The following is a 17,086-nucleotide window of genomic DNA, read 5'->3' on the forward strand; positions in this document are numbered from 1 at the left end:
TTGACATTCATTCCCAGTGTCTGCCAGCACTTGTGTCAGCAGCAGTGGCTCTAGTGTGGTGACATAGAAGAAGGGCCCATCCATTCATAATGAAAGGATGTAACATAATTCTCCACTGACAGGCTGCGGATGTCGCTGTGGAAATCCGCAAAAATGTACCACAGCAGAAATGGGAACACAGTAGTTATTTGGTCAACAATGACAAGTCTCCCTTCATGAATTACGAAGCTTTCATTTTTCCTTTTATAATGTTCTTTTTTAGCCTCATGCGCTCTGTTACTTGACACTGGGCTTGCTATGATGGCATTTCTGCAGCCCAGCAGAATCCCACAAAGGATGTTATTTGGCAGCGTGAAGCTAATCCACTGCCACTCAATGGCCCCCCCCCCCCCCCCCCCCCCTCTACCACTCAGAACAGTATCTCTGTTACACCAGTGGCCTAATCCGCCACTTGAAGAGCAATTAAAAGTTTAGGCCAGACTTTAAGAAAGTAACCATGTGTGATCTTTTTTTTTCTTCCTGCGGGTCTGTCTCTTCAGCTGCGCACATGGGGTGCATGCTAATAGGAAAGTGCTAGCTGTGGCTCTTCCAGAGACATTCCAAACACACTGGGAAAAGAAAAGACTTAAGGGGGATCCGGATGAAAGAAGAAAATGGAGCCTGGGATAGAACAATCACCCATTTTGTTGTTTCCTTATCATATATTCCCCTTCCTTTTTTTCTCTATTCTACTTTCTTAAACTCTCTCCAACTTTTAGTGCACATTTTTTACACTTAAATTCCCATTTCCTTTTTCTAAATCCAAAGTGGTTCCCAAAGCACAAGAATTTATCCCCACAGTGTTTCTTCCGAGGACTTCTTGTGCCTAGCAGCATTAAGGAGTTTAGGTTTTGGGTTTCCTGCTGTCGCTTTGGATTTGTTAAATGGTCTTGGTTTACTGGAGTACATGTATTTATACGGCCATTTCTTCAGCCAAGAAGTGCAATAAAGGGTCAGTAAAGACTCTTGAGAATGTTAGTCGACAAGCACTGAAGGACATTCAATTGATCGGTGTGCTGTCAGATCATAAAACAGCCACATGGTAAAATGGAAGGGTAAAAACTACTCTCACAATTTCAAAGATCGACAAGAGAGTGCTAATAGCATCATCAACTCTTAACGAGACTGTGTGCTGTGTTGCCCATAATGTCTACACCTCCAGTAATAAAAGCATTTTTAAAGGTGTTTAAAAATGTTATTACTGGGCTTTGTGCCCATGTGGATTGCATGACCTCACAGCTCTCTGGCTGATAATATAAAAGAGATATTGGCATTCATATTTATCAACCTATTCTAACTCACTACATCTTCCTTTTTTTACATTTTGAAATCCATTATTGTGTGCACAGTTAAGGTGAGGAACTGGATGCCCCTGTAAGCCTGGCTTCTACAAGATAAACAACTTTTTTCCAACTCAGCAGACTGGAGAAAGAAGAAAAAACACTCTTGCATCTTTGTTGACTCTGAAGATAACGTTTGGAAAAAAAAAAAAAAAAACAGACCCTGAACTCGCAAGGGCCTTTTTGATATCCCGGCTTTGTTTTTCCTTCTTTCCTCCTGGAGTCTTGGGTGTTCTTTGGAAGAGTTACCCTCATTTTTCCTCTTCATCCTGCCTTGAAGAAGTGAAGAGGAGCTCTGGAGCTTGACAGGGCCAAAGCTATCTGTCAGGCTAGAACATGATACCTGAGACTCCACAGGCGGCTGTACTAACAAATCTGCAGCCAACTACTGCACCGGCATTCTCAAAACTTAGTCAGCCCTATAACCACAATCCTTTGAAATGTCCCAGGTCACCTAACACACCTGAGAGGCTGTCCGCAGGATGAAGCCAGGTAGCATTAGCCTTCTGTTCTTAGGTGAGCCTGTAACATTAAGTGCAACTGAGCAGCACCCAAACAGAACCTGAATCCACCTGCATCAGATTCCAATTGATTTCCAGTCAGACATTCACCTTGAGGGCGTTCTTCTCATTTATCGCTTCACCATCAGTGTATCTCTTCACAGTACTGGAAATACACCAAGCTTCACCTGTGTTTGAGCTTTACAAAACAAGCAGTCATGATTGGGTTAAGCCAATTTAAGATCCCAGCAAGTATGTTCTTTTGTGTGTACCGTAGTTATTTAGCAATTTCTGTATGTCTCAGGTGGTTTATCACTGCCTGGTTGCCCATTAAAAATGAAACATGGCTTCTTAATTACCGACTGGAACTTTTGGCAAACGAGGCCGTACTCGTGTGTCACTCCCATCCCTCACTCTCTCCGAGTCTCTTTTGTCTTCTACCCTGTTTGACTGGGCCTCTTTATCTTTCCTTCCATCTCACTTACTCATACTTCCCTCTCAGTATCCCTCCATCTCCCCTGGTTGACTGCAATAAGACACTGGTCCTGCAGTTTGTTTGCTCCCCTTGCCCTAAGCCCGGCCCAGCCACAATTACTTCCTGTGGTTCACAGCAGTGGGTCACTGCCATCCGCCAAAGGTATTTACCGCTGAAATTACACACACTGCATTTTCCAACCAGACCCGCCTCCATCGTTTTATTATCCAGAAGGATCTGGTAGAGGCAAGCTTAATTATAAATCCAGAAATCCAGAGAGAACAGGTTGAGAACAGAGATTATGGGAAAATAATGGGAGATCTAATAGTGACAACATTTTAGAAGATACCTGAGATTAAAGCTACTGTATAGCTTTAAATATTGTTCCTTTACTGTGCTCTCAACGGTGTTATTGATCTGAACAACTCCAACGCTTCATGCAAAGGCAGAGCGCTCTACTTCTAAACAATGTGTCACCTATTCAGTGTTTGCGGGGAGATAAAAGAAGCAGTGAAGCTCAAACAGATTCCAGCTGACAGCAGCTTGAGGTCTAGTTTGGGGGAGGAGGAAATGAAAATCAAATCCACGAGGTCACACATTACTGACATGAGCAGCTCAGTTCTGTTTTTATTAGCTCCTAGCGCCGCTTGAGTCAGACAGCCCATGTGGTTTCCTTTTAGCGTCCAGGAAATGGGCCGGGACAAGCATCGGCCAGAGCTCCCGATAAACCTGTGGCTTGTTTGCCTTGTTCATTTTTTGGGATGACGGATTTACTCAATCACCTGTGGCTGTCACAGCTGGCTTTCAATCACAGGCATATTCTTAAAAAGGCCATCGGCTGTTTGGACCCAAAACAGGGTCCCAACATCTGGTAGAGATAAAGCAAACTAATGGTAACTTACAATGAAAGCCATATATTAAAAGCTTTACTATCCTCTGGCAGGGCACAGCATGGGGTTCAGCCTTGTGCTCAAGCATGTTAAGTGTAAAAGTGGAACAATGCCATTATGAATGTTGTTGTTTTGCATTTTTATTCCGTTTTCTAAATCCAAGTCTACACAAAATACATCGCATAAAAACCAGTGACTAAACTGAACGAACTCTTTATAGAAATAATGTGGCTCTCCTTTAAAACCAAATAACACTGGGATCATGACATTTCAGTGCTTTTGTGTGCGTGCGCACCGGTGTTTTCTGGCTCAGTCACTGCTGAACTGACTGGCAGCTGAGTGGACCACGAGGGCAGGAGGTCAGAGTAGGAGGTAGAGGGCAACAAAAGGGCCTGTACTCAGTCAGGCTTAACAAAAGCACCATGCCTGATAACAGCTGGGAATAAAACTGAATTGAGTTGGTGAGAGGGGGTCAAAATCTGTGCCATATGACAGTGAGGGGAACACTGTGCACTCACAGCCTGCAATGTAAAATCTCCCTTTGCCATCACTCGTGTAGTAAAGCATCTCTGGGGCATCAAAGCCCTGGTCGTCAACTTTGATTGTATGTGCATGGCAAATAATTGTGCTAATCTTTCCCTGTGGATTGGCCATGTGATGCACCCCTGAGAAATTCTGCCTAAAAATCCTTGAGAGAAAAAAACAATAAGATGTGACAACCACAAAGCTATGTGATTTCACATAACATGCTGGAGAATACCTTTCTCCTCTTTGGCTACTACTGAGACACACACCTTGGCACACACACACAAATCCAAGGGAAAATGGCTATGAAAGAATCACTTTATATTTTTATTCATTTATTTAAAAGACAGAATGAAGGGAGCGAAGGTCGTGGTGCAGACGGTGGTTGCTACAGATTCTAATCCAAAGCCTCTGGCGATCTCTGCGTGAACTCCATTTCTAGTCTGCAAACAAATTAGCTTTTTTTCCCCCCTCACTTCTGTCTCGCTCTCCCTCCAGTGAAAATAAGGGGAAATTCAGGTGAATAAAATCTATTTGTTCATAAAAAATTTTTTTCTTCTCATCAGCTTCTTTTTTCTCTCCCAAACTCAATTTTCCCTCGGCGTGTGCTTGCTCGAGTGTTTCTTTTCTTGCGATCTACGATCTCGCCAGCAATTCATTATGCAACAGTCATTTAATTTGTATCATTAGAAAACCGTGTTTCCCAAGGAGTATGGCACTCCACTAAATCTGAACCAGACACAGTACTTTTTTTTAAACCACAGACAAGCTGTGGGACTTGTAATCACACACCTCACACCAAACAAGCTTTTTTACTCTACTTCTCCAAAGAAAACACAAACAGAATAAAAACAAATGAACAAACACACAAACCCAAAAAAACTACAGAAAAACATGGTTTAATATCTTAACATCTCTTCAAGTGTTATTACACTTATAGAGAGCAGTTCTCCTTCTGGGCCCCCGATTTTAATTATGCAACAAATGTTTGACTATCCAAGTGAAATTTGCATGAATATTTATACCAATTCATTTGTTGAGTGTTGATTGTAATTACATGGAAACATGATTTATAGCCAAGATTGCTGTGTTAGCCAGCCACCCAGAGAAAGAAAACCGTGCAGAAATATATAAATAAATGCAAATTTCCACACAGGCACACACACACAGTAAAAGGAAGCCCATTTTCCCAGTGGCTTATGGGAAATTTCATTATCAGAAAGAGAATTTTCCATAGTGTGTGTGCCTGGCACAGATTCAGAGGTGCTTACAGTAACATGACAAAGAAGTTCACTTTTCTAAGGTGACCTGTCAACGCATGCTGGGAATGTTCTCCATGTCAGAGCGTACATGTGCACTTCATTTGTCACTCTTTTTCTAGAGATGCAGACTTTCACGCATCAACTCGATAAAAGCCTGACATGACTGTGAGATACCTGCTTCTTCAGATCAAATGACAAGATTCGATGGGTTATGGATAGAGGCGCAAATTTAAAGTGCAGTTACTAATCACTGTGGCTGATAACAGATTCTAATTCATCAAGTGAGACAACTGGGGAATGAATGGAAGGGAGTTGGGGGGGGGGGCATGTTTGAGTAATGGGCCTCTGTCCCGTTTAATATTCACATGATACTGTAGAACAAGGATGAGAGAGGAAGGAGCGCAGGACAAAAGCAGAAGAGGAAGAGAACATGATGAGGTCCAGTAAGGGGCAGGAAGAGGAGATGTGCAGCAACAGAAGCCAGCTCTGGCTGTGTTTGTATTTAATTAATGAATGACAGTCGTTTGTTATGCTATTTATTCTTGTAATGAGTAAGCCTGGTCTTTCATTCCTTCCGTTGTGCTCATTCTCTCTTCTTTCATCCACCCTCTCTACCTTTATCTTTGTACAGTGCTCAGACAGGGAGGAAGGAGGAAGAGAAACCGACTGAGACCGGGAGAAAGAGGCCTCAGCTTTAATGACATGCTCTGTTACTGCTTAACTCAGGTCACTGTTCAATAACGTGCTCGGGCAGACTACACATATTGACAATGTGAACCCACAGCTCATCCAAGATGGCTTTTTGTGTGCGAGTATGTGCTTACATACAGTCGAGTAAGGTGTACCTGCTTGTATGCACTCGTCTTTGCCTTTGCGCTTTAGTTCTGTGGCATCAAACCAGACCGCCTGTAGAGCCGAACGCTTGTTCACCTTGTCCTTTTTTGGGGAGGCAAATAAACAATGGTGCATTCTTCCCTCCTTTGCTGTATTTAACACACAGGTTTAGCCAGCTGCATGTGTGCTGTGTTCCCTGAGCTTCAAGTGAGCTGGTGAAAGACTCCAGCCTGCTCTGTGTCCCTGATAGAAGTTTTCAGGGTGAGGGAAAAGCAGGGTTTGTGGTAATAAAAGGCCTTTGTTGTAAAAGAGAAGAGGTTATGTTGGGTCAAGAAATTACATCACAGCTAACTTAAAGATTGAATTTAGCCCTAATAGTTGTGACCTTTAAATCTAGCTAGCGCACAACTCCTGACTCCTCAAACTAAATCACAGCCTCCTTACCCTTGTCCCCTTTTTTCTTAACCTATTTCTCTAGCATCCTGACCGAGTGCCCTTTCTAAAATCCAGAGGACCTAACTCCCTAGCTGACGTCTAACAATAGAAGAAGCAAAAAAGTAAAATAGTCCCTTTTATAGTGACCCCCGGCCGTTTGGTTTCTCTTGTAGCCGTTTCGCCGAGTGACCTTTTCGGTGGTGAGCCAGCCCCAGGACCCTCACCAGCAGGGATCGCTGCAGAGCTGCTACGACAGCGGCCTGGACGAGTCGGAGACGCCCAGCAGCAAGAGTTCATCGGGGCCCCGGCTGGGCGCCCTTCCCCTGCCTGAGGACAGCTACGAGAGGACAACGCCGGATGGCAGTGTCGGTGAGGCAGAGCACATGGAGAATGGTAGGGGCAAACACTAAAAGGAGATTTAGAAAAAAGATACAGGAAACACACACGCACATACTGCCTAGAGCATTCACGTACAGCAGCACAGCCAGTGGTAGACATACTCACAGAAACACAGAAACACTTACTCCGACGTGTTTGGCTTGAATATTTTTGGCAGTGATTAGTTCTGTAGTGGATCAGGTATGAAATGGCGTTTGCGATGCAAACCTATGGTTCTGTTTCAGAAGCAACAGGCACAGCACAAGGGAATATACAGTACTGTATGTAGCACACATATTCTTCTAGATCAACACCTTTCAGAACATCTTTCTCCATCTAGCCTGTAAGTTGTTCAGTTGAGCTTTTATTCTCTATTAGGTTTTAGCTTGACTGGGGATAGTGTTTCTACCAACAGCTGTCACAAATGGGGGTTAATACTGAACTTGTTTAGATGATTTTACAGATAGCTGCTGTACTGATCTGCACCGATGTGTTTGGCTTGAGGCCCTTACGAAGGAGTTCACTTTGCTCCAATCGGGAGATGGAACTGATGTGCAGTAGGATGTAATGTAAAAGCATTTCAGCCCAGAGAGAGTGCGTGGGAGCAGTGGAAAAAAGCCTATTGTAAAAGCAGTCCCATGGTACTGCACTGTATCCTCCCTTACAGAACCTTCTCACAGCTAGCCTGAGCTAGTTTCCTACCAAAGCCAAAATATGTGTGTGTGTATTTGGGTGTGCAGTGAGAGATGGGGGTAATGGTCCTATTCATAGTCTAGGAGTCTGAGGCGATGCTTAACAAGGAGTAGCTGTCTCGAGAGCGCTAAGCCTAAGTGCAGAGGCATTGCAGCTTAGGATAAGGATATTCAAATCATATGAAGATTCCCATCGTCTCTTTTTAGATGAAGCTGTTGGTAGATGTCTGAAGTATAACCTTCCACTGTGTCCACAAGGTGGAGCCTAGACAAAAAATGGTAATGAGGGGAGATCTGACAGGGTTAAAGTGTCTAGTCATGGTTAATGTGATTACTCGATACAGCAGATAAACTCGGGTAAACCAGACAGACGTTCACATCAGACGAGCGGTTACACTGGCGTCCACAACGACCTCTCAAATTCTGGCCTTAATGCAGATTAAAGTGGATTTGAAACATTTTGGTATGAGCTGATAGGGCTACTTTGTGGATGTTTAAAATCTCCTTTATCAAACAACAGGCACCCTCTTACTGGTCAAATCAGACCCGATCAAAAGGCTCATTTCAATTCGGTCTCTGTTTAAAGTAATTGGACAGGGACAGCAGACAGCCTGATAAGATCCAAACTATGATAAGCCTGTCAATCAAATATGCCTCCAGGACAAGAACAGCACAAATAGAAAGACAAATGACTAAAAAAAAGTTCCGCTGAATACCAAAAGGCTCATGTATCATAAAATATTGTGATATTAGAAATATTTTACAAGAGAACATTGACCTGTTTTGGTTCCAGCTCAGTGTGCAGATGTTGTTAATTCTCCTTTTCCATGGTTTCAGAAGCTGCTATGGCAAAAATATACTGGAGCGCTAGATGAGATTTGTTGGAGGAACAGAGTCGAGGTCAATTCATGAATCAGTTTCTGTCTGAGATAAACAACATGTTCTGCTGCTACTTGCTATCTCTTGTGAGATCAGATGAACTGGTGTGTGTGTGTGTGTGTAGCTGGAAAGGCAGCTGTAAAAGTGAGATTGCAAGTAAGTGAGTGCATGTGAAAACGGGCCTTGTAGTTCAACTCATTGTTTTCTCAAATCAACCTCTAATTGTGACTTTTTGCAGGTTGTACTCTGAGGCTGTGAACTCAGGCAGGCAGCAGGGTGGCCTTGTGATGTGAGAAACTGTAACTGGTACACGGCCTGTCATTCAACCTTCATGTATTCTATTAAAATGCCCTTGAGAAAGACACTGATCCCCTGCTTGCTTACTTATGCAAGGTCATTCTGGATAAATGCATCAGCTAAATACCTCAGTGTAAAGTAAATGCAATCATCTAAGGTTAGGGCAAATATTGGCTAACCGCCTCTTGAGTGAAGCTAACTAACATTAGCGCTCCCCCTCGTGTTGTAGCCAGAGCACACAGGCACCATCAGTACCGCATTTGCTCCATACAAAGCCCCAGTTCTCTTTGACAATTAGGGAGTTATGAGGAAAGAGGGAGAACAAAAGTTAGCAGATGGCTTGCTGTGGTGCTCACTGCTGGCGTGGGCATCATTAGCAACATGTAATCGCAGCCATTTTACGCACCGAATGCGACTGTAGTTTGTGGTGAGGGTCTCGTCCTCTGAAAAACCGGAAGGAAGGCAGTGTGTGGAGTAGGTTGTTTGATTTTTTTTTATGTTTATGTGTGTAGATGAAAGACTTTTGTGGATTTGACTTTTGTTTTCTACCATGTTACTGATTCATCATGTTTGACTGCCACTGCTTTGTGTCAGGGTGAAACGCAGACAAAGGCTAATGTCCCCCGTTCTGACTTGCTTACTGTCAATCGATGTTCACACAATGTGCAGAAACAACTGTCCTCCACCGCAGTCGCTCGTCTGTCTCACACACATGAATGCAGGCTGCTACACCCCCGGCACTCACATAAATGCAGGCCTGTGTACTAAGACGTGAAGACTACACACACAGAGACTGTGTTTTCCACTCTCTGCTCCTCGCCCTTTCTTTCTGTCCACCCCGAGCAGATGTGTTTTCTTTTCCTTATCTCCTTCATCAAGGTCAGGTTTCAAACATTATTATTTTCTATTGGTTGCCTTCTTTCCGTGGGGAACGTCAAAACAAAAAAATGAAAAGACGCCCTCTCTATCCAAGTTGGATTCTTCCAGAATCAACTCAGAATAGGGAGTGTTGGGGTCACTGTGGGAATATCAACACATTCCTAACCCATTCCACACTGCACAAACTATCAGATGAGACTCTATAGTTAGAGAAACATTGTTTCAGCAGAGTGAAAGACCCTGTGAGAAATCTGCTCCTGAATTCAATCTGTAGCATTTCGTTTAGCACCTTCTACGAACAATTTTACTGTAATTGCTGAAGACTGCAACACTCTCTATATTGCTCAGCAGTGGCATTTGGTACATTTCATAAAGTCTTGATCTTTCTGATGTACAGCTGGGGCCCTCACTTATTCATAAGCTTACCCCGGCTCTCATCAGATATTCATAAACGCTGAGTGTTTGGAGTCAAACACCCGATTAGGCTGTTATGGCTGTCAAAGAACCCTTCCAGATGTACAGTTTTATCAGCGGGTCAAAGACTTGTGCTCTCTTATTGATCCCTATGTTGCCAAGGGGGCAGTGAATTTTTCAATTTTTACCGTGTTAGTTCAAGTATACCTCCAAATAACATGGTCCCACATTGCCTTTTCATCATGAGTGAGGTGGCTGAGGTGTGTAAAGTGTTCTCATGTGAAACCTCTGCACAAATCAGAACAGCTCCCAGTACTGAAGATGTAATATCATTGTTCAGTACATCAGCACAGCTGTGCAACGTGCTGCAGGTCACGCTGCTATGGATCAATCCTATGTCATCAAATTGTTACATATAGAGGCTTTTTATAGAAACATGCTAATGTGTAGCATAACCTTTTACCTTATCTTCTTGGATTCAATCCTGATATATGTCAAAATACAGTATGCTGGGCTGCCAGTGGTTATACAACACCAAGCAGGGCTGATGTATTCTATATGGACATGCGTGTGTGTAGCAAACTAGAAGAGAGAAAAATAAATCAATTTATTCAACATTTTATTTACTCGGGAGAACTGAGTGCATCTCACAGAGGCAGATGCCTCATTTCATTTATGCTGACTGCTAAGACAGATGAATAGTGCAAATTTATTGTAGCCTCAAAGAAAGCACATCTTACTGGCTACTAATGTTAGCATCACACATTTCTGTGCTTTGGCTACCGGACAACAACCCCCCCAGTGCACGCACGCACACACACACGCCAGACTCTATCTCCTTCCTGTCTCTCCTGCTGAGAAATCTTGGATTACAAACATCATCTTTTAGTGTTGGCTGCTGGCTCAACAGAGTAGGACAGAGAAGCAGAACATCACAGCAGTTACCAGTCCAGTAGGCAGCAAATACAGACATTGTCTGAGCCTTTGGTAACATACACACAAAGTACAAAGAAGACACAGTGGACAGACGGACCAAAATGCACAACTTTACACACAGAAAACATGCATGCTGAACAAGTGCCCTCGTGTTCAGTCACGTACAAATAAATTAGCTTGAGCTATTTTTCGTGCACACACTCTTCATTCAGCACAACGAGGCACTGCATCATTTTCCAGCTCTGTGAAGCTCCTCACCAGATCACTTCAATCTTGTTGTTTTTCGAAAGCTTCGCCCATCGGAACGCTGCTTAGCCTGGTTAATAATGTGCAAGTGTATGCGTTCGCCGGTTGTTTGTGTGTAACTCTGTTCATTAGGCAAAGCCCAATTGTAGGGCCAGATGGCAAAGCAAGTTTGTTTAATTAAAACCATTCATATTTCAAGAGCGGAGCGGCAGCGGTGCTGGTCTTAGGTCTGATTTCCCCCAACTTGAAGGAGAGATGGGTATGGGTGTGTGTGTGTGAATGTGTGTGTGCACCCAGCGAAGAGCGGCATAGGGAAAAATCGCCCAGTGGAAGGCACTTGTGCAAGCTACACACGCTTCCCCTCTTTCGCCTTCCCCAAGGTTACAGCCCATGTGTGCCTGAGTTAAAGACACTACAACATTTATAAATGAAAGACACAGTAATCAGTTACATCTAAAAAGTAGACAAAAGATTCAGATGCTTGTACATTTTGCAGCAGGTTTTGTATTCAGTGTGTGCCCGGCAGTCCTCCGCCGTGCGTCTCTCATTCATTACCATCTGTCCCTTACCCCTCACCCTTTATTTCTTTTTGTGATATCCTCAGGTGAGGTGACAGCGAGGGAGATAGAAAGAACAAGGGGACCCGGTGAGACGATGTGAAAGAAAGCACTGAGGGGAAGGTAAAGAGAGGGAAGCATGGCAAGGCAGAGTAAATGAGTTACACGCTGCAACGGGAGCTCAGAAATGGGTCGAAGGATGGGAGGTTGGAATGAGACCAGAAGATAGAGAGAAATAAAAAAAAAAGACAGCAAGAGAATAAGGAGTGAGGGACTGGGGCTACATGCATGGAGAAGTTGCCAGCAAGGAGTGGCGGTTGTCAGAGAGATGATTGATCACTGCGCAGCGGAAGCAGGCAGGTACTCAAATCATCCCCCAGCGTCACATCCACAGTCCTGTCTCTCCACTTGGTCACACATGGACTGTAAAGCCCACCCAGTGTAACTCCCGTAACACACAGCACGGACAGAATTAAACTCTAAAAACATCTAATCTTACCATGAAATAGACAGACCCGGAGAATCTGTGGAGAAAGTGGTGACTACATATTTGTTTCCCGTTAAAGGAACAGTTCACCCAAACTGTTAAATAATACATTTCTTACTTCTCTCTTCTGGTATCCAGCTATATAAAAGGCTGTTTTTATTTTCAAAAGTTTTAAGACATCCCTCTCTGAGATTTCAGCAGCCACCTCACTAGAATTGAGGTCAATGGAATTTTGCTTGAGGTGTTTACAGGACTGAAAAATATAAACAGAAAAAAAAAAGCTCAACAGCCACAGCTCTTTCCAGAAATACACTGGATAATCCACACAACACACTGTTGTCAGTTTCTTTCAAAGAAACCGCCCGTATAAACTTCGTTCTGTGGATTATTTGAAGCAGCGGTATCCAGTGTGGCCCTAACAACCACCCCAGGGGGTCATAAGGTTATTACTCTCTCTCATGAATGACAAACTCTTCCTCTTGAAGCTTCTAAAAATAAACACAAAAAATGATCCAAGAAGGATTAATCACCTTGTGTTTGAACTGCTCACAGCCCGCTCACCTACGCCTATAAAAGTGGTCACTAGCTAAAATGGGTTGGGAATCACACGAGAGTTAAGTGTGTCACCAATAAAATTTTAATTCATCTCAACTTTGTTTGGGCAGGGGCAGAAATTTCATGGACTTTTTTTTTTTGGAAATGGGTTAAATCAGCATTTTAAACTAATAATGGAAATGAAGGAGAGGACGTTAAAGAGGGATTTATTAAAGACTTGACAACCGGAGTAGCAATGTTCAAAAATGATAGACTGTATCTAAAAGAGCTGATACATTGTGTCTGCTGCATTCACATAAACAGAAGGCCTGAGTGTGAATAACAGAATTGTTTCTGTAGTATTTTTTGTAGCTAGAGGTGGACTGACACCCACTCCTGACAGAGATTAAAAAAGGCATTCAGCTGGTTTACAAACACCGACACAGAGAAGCTTCATACAGCCACGATGACCATTTGCTTTGAGAGAGAAAGTGCAGCCACTTCATAATGTGCTGCGTTCATCCAGATTGTAAGTCTTTCTTGCACAAAGAGGCAGCAATTGGGTCTTATAGGTTTTATTACGATGTACTAAAAGCACCACTCAAGTGAGGCAGCCATATTGTTTCAGAGGGAATACTGTATGTGTGTGGATTTTCGCTCCAAAGATGGCTGGCTGTTGCATTTCTTCTACAATCTGGATGCACAGTTGATAAAGTGCACGCCAACACTTTCAGGAGAGTGAGAAAGAGAGGAGAATGTTTTTTTCATGGCACTGCAGAGACACGACTGCATTTTCAATGAGGGCATACAGTCATATGTGCCACCATGTGCATTTTGTGCCTTTTTAGGTGCAGCGAAGCAGTGACTAGCAATCTGGCTTGTCTCCAAATGACACAACCATTTGTTATGTTCAGAAGAAAATCGCTTTCTCCGACAGCTGTTAATTTGGAACGCACCTATACTTTTCTCCTTATGTTTGCTCATGATATCATCACTCCTTGGCTGGGCTATGTGTATCAGGTGTAGCGTTTAGGGGAAGCCAATGAGCCAGTCTTCAATGAAGACAATTAAACACCTCTAAGGCACTCAGCCAAAGCGTCTCGCCCTCCACTCCCTCCTTACTTCTGTCTCTCCTTTCCTCCCAGGCGCTCTGTCCTCTGCTTGTTTTCCCCTCCTCCTCCCCACCAACTTGTCTTCCATCTTTCTTTAAACTTCCCCTTTTTTGGTCACAACTGGAACATCAGGTGTGCAGCAGCACCGGGTAACAGCGTCTGTCCCAGTGTGAGATCTATAGATGTATGGGCTGGGCACCCAAAGAAGACCGCTGCAGGGGGCGGACGTGTGTATACACTATATAGTATGTGCATATGTTGCAGTATCTCAACTTCACACCAGGAACATATCTGAGAGGAACACTGAGAAAGCCAAAGAATGAAGGCTTTCTTTTTTATTTTTCTCACTTCAGGGAATTTGTCAAAAAAGCACAAACAAACAAAATTCAGAAAAACACATTCAGGTGTTCACACATTCTGTAGGCGACACCAAGCTGAGGCTGCTCATGCATTCATTCATGTGTTTGCCAAGCATACTATATGTACAAACACCCTCGCTACTCCCTCCTCCTATCTCACAGTTAAGGCACATACACAGATCCATGCATAATAATTCGGATGAAACGCTGCTCAACACGTTCTTTCCACACGTCTGAAAAACTCGCTGGCAATTTAATTTTGCGCACCATGAATGCTGCGCTCATTATAAAACACCACATTTATATGACTACAGAACCTTTAGAGAAAGCACAAATGGTCTGCCAGTAAATGTTTTGCCAAACCCTACTGAACCAACTGGAACCAGATGTAACTTGCTGAATTCATTTTTTGTGAAGCTTTGCCAGAATCGGTAAGAGATAAGCTTGTGTTTCTAAATGTGTGTGTGCTTCAATATGAATATCAACAGTGACACTGTTTTTGACCTTTACGATAGGAATTGCACACAGTTTTTTTTTTTTTTCTGGCTGTGTTTGTGCATGAGCTGACACATGCATGTTCCAGCCTGTTCTCTGTTTATCTTACATATTATATAGTGTATATGTGTGGCAGCTGTCCTGCCTGCAGCTTAACCTCTGACATTTCCAATCCTTCACATTGAGCTTTTCAACCACCCACAACTTTGTCTCCAACATGGATTTAAACTAGTGTAAAAATACAATAAAAACACTGTGTCTTTCTTTTGCCAACCTGTCGGGGTTCACCCACGTGTGCCTATTTACAGAACAGCTTGCTGTGCCACATCTCCAGCAGGCATGGCTGTAAACTGGCACTTGCTTCAGGGAAGAGATTTTGTCAGGAAACTCCTCACTCTGCCAGCGGCATCGGCTGGGACCCCCAAATGATATAAATTAAATCGATTAAGTCGTATTATTTAGGAATTTGACATCATGTTTGTCTTTAATCGGGGTGGTTTGATGACTCAGACGCAGCTAAATGGTGTAAAAGTGTCAAAACACAGGCAAACAAATGTGTGCTTACTGCACGCATTATGTAGAGATTAATGATAATCTGCGTGTGCGTGTGTTTCAGTGTGAGAAGACGGCCTCAATGTGTTGCATGGGCTATGTGGGGCGCACAGTAGCTTAAGATGTAATGTGAAACATTTCTGCTCTACAGCTGTGTAACCCAACAGGGACAAAGTCGCTGTCCATATATAAAACCTATTTGCTTTATTATAAATATCCAGCGGTGGATGAAGTACTCAGGTTCTTTACTTATGTAAAAGTAGCAGTACCACAGTAAAGGTGGAGCTAACGATAATTACCTTGTTTGCATTTAATTGAATTCACTGCTGGGTAGCTTGTGAATTTCCCACCAACGATCAATAAAGTCTTATGGCTATACTGTATTTTGTTTTAGAATCCGATTCTAAAAAGTAACTAAAGTTATCAAATAAATGTAGTGGAGTAAAAGTATGAAGTAGCAGAAAATAGGAATACTGAAGTACAAATACTTGGTAAGTAAGTAAATGTACTTGGTTACTTTCAACCATTGTAAATATCATTACTAATAACAGTGATAAAGTATGAGAGGGACCAGCTTCAAATGTCAAAGGTAATATGTTATTTTAGCTTTCTAAACATCTGCAAGAAGAGTTAAATTGACAATATACAGTAATATGACACAGATAGGTAGATGTCACAAATGTCACTTTATTTAGTTTGAAATTTGTTGATTTTTTTTTATAATTAATTAAGATTTTGTCAAGAAACTCACTTTTCACACTTGAGAACCTACAGTATCATCATTGCGTTTTTGAATTTTGCTAGCTTCATTACTTGAAAACTTATTTTTATTTTCCTGTTGACCTACAGTGCTAATAGATCAACTGACTAGTCATTGCAGCTCCATCATAACCAATTTTCATATATTATATTTATTAATGAAGTACCTGTTTGTTTATAAATACATCTTCTACAATCTCACTGATAACTAGGAAACACCATTTATTTAAACACAGCATGAGAAGCTCTGGAAGACGTATAACAAGATGACGTCTAAGGTCAAGAATGAACCTTTGAGCAGTGCTTCACAGGAAGTACTGTGGATCGATACTGACAGCTGGATAAAACGTGCATGTGATCAGTCATGCATGTACAGTACAGTATATCTGGGTGTGTGTGTGTGTGTGTGCCAATGCCTACACGTGCATATGAATCCGAGCAGAGATACCAACCAGACCACCTCGGCCCACCAGAACTTATTTTTATTTTCCCCTCCGCCCCCCTCACTCTTCGCCTTATAAAAATAGAAGGAAACACAATGGAAGAAGGGGGATTATCCTCCTGCTCACCCCCTCCTCTCGCTTTCTCTCTTTGAGGACAGTTAATGTGTCTCATATGGAGAAAGGGTGGGCAGGGAGGAATTGAAATGAAAAGCTAAGACGGTTTATAAAAGAGGACTCCCTGGCCTGACTGTGGCAGAGCCATGGCAGAGGTCACCAAGCAGCTCACACCGCGACCTTTGACACCAGAGTTACTGGAAGGTTTCATAGCACGCAGTGTGTACGTATCTCTCCAAACCAAAAGAGATGCTAAAGGCTTTGACACACACACACAAAAGCACTCACTAAGACCTCATCGTACAACTGTATGCATGCTTACACACATGCACATTTCATTCACCTGAAGGGACAATATCCTCCTGAGTTCCTCTAGCTGAGGAATTTCATTATCTTCTCTCTTCTTATTTCCTTTTGCCTGGAGTTTTCCAAGGGACCGTGCTCATGGACACAATTACTCGGGGTCATATATGCATTATGAATATAAAATCTCCTCCCAAAGCATGTGATTTTTTTCTTCTGTTTCAGGGGAAAGGGGCAAAAATCTTCTTACCCTGAACAATCCTTCTGTGGTTCTGTTAGCGGTATTAACAGAATAGAAGGAAGGTTTTGTCTGAGCCGTGTTGTGAGCGACTTAAAGCACTTTAATTCAT

At 42.8% G+C, this 17,086-nt stretch overlaps 1 protein-coding gene and 1 long non-coding RNA gene across 2 annotated transcripts in view; one reads left to right on the forward strand and one right to left on the reverse strand.

The window, feature by feature from the left end:
* The window catches only part of pcdh7b (protocadherin 7b), a 104,986-nt gene that overhangs the window by 41,240 nt on the left and 46,660 nt on the right, over positions 1-17,086 (forward strand). The window contains 1 exon segment of the mRNA XM_020611381.1: positions 6,474-6,693. Coding sequence (XP_020467037.1) covers positions 6,474-6,693 — 220 coding nt within the window.
* The window catches only part of LOC109966513 (uncharacterized), a 321,406-nt gene that overhangs the window by 10,448 nt on the left and 293,872 nt on the right, over positions 1-17,086 (reverse strand). The gene's annotated exons all lie outside the window — the stretch shown is intronic.

This window comes from Monopterus albus, unplaced genomic scaffold (genome assembly GCF_001952655.1).
Source record: "Monopterus albus unplaced genomic scaffold, M_albus_1.0 scaffold112.1, whole genome shotgun sequence".
NCBI lineage: Eukaryota > Metazoa > Chordata > Actinopteri > Synbranchiformes > Synbranchidae > Monopterus > Monopterus albus.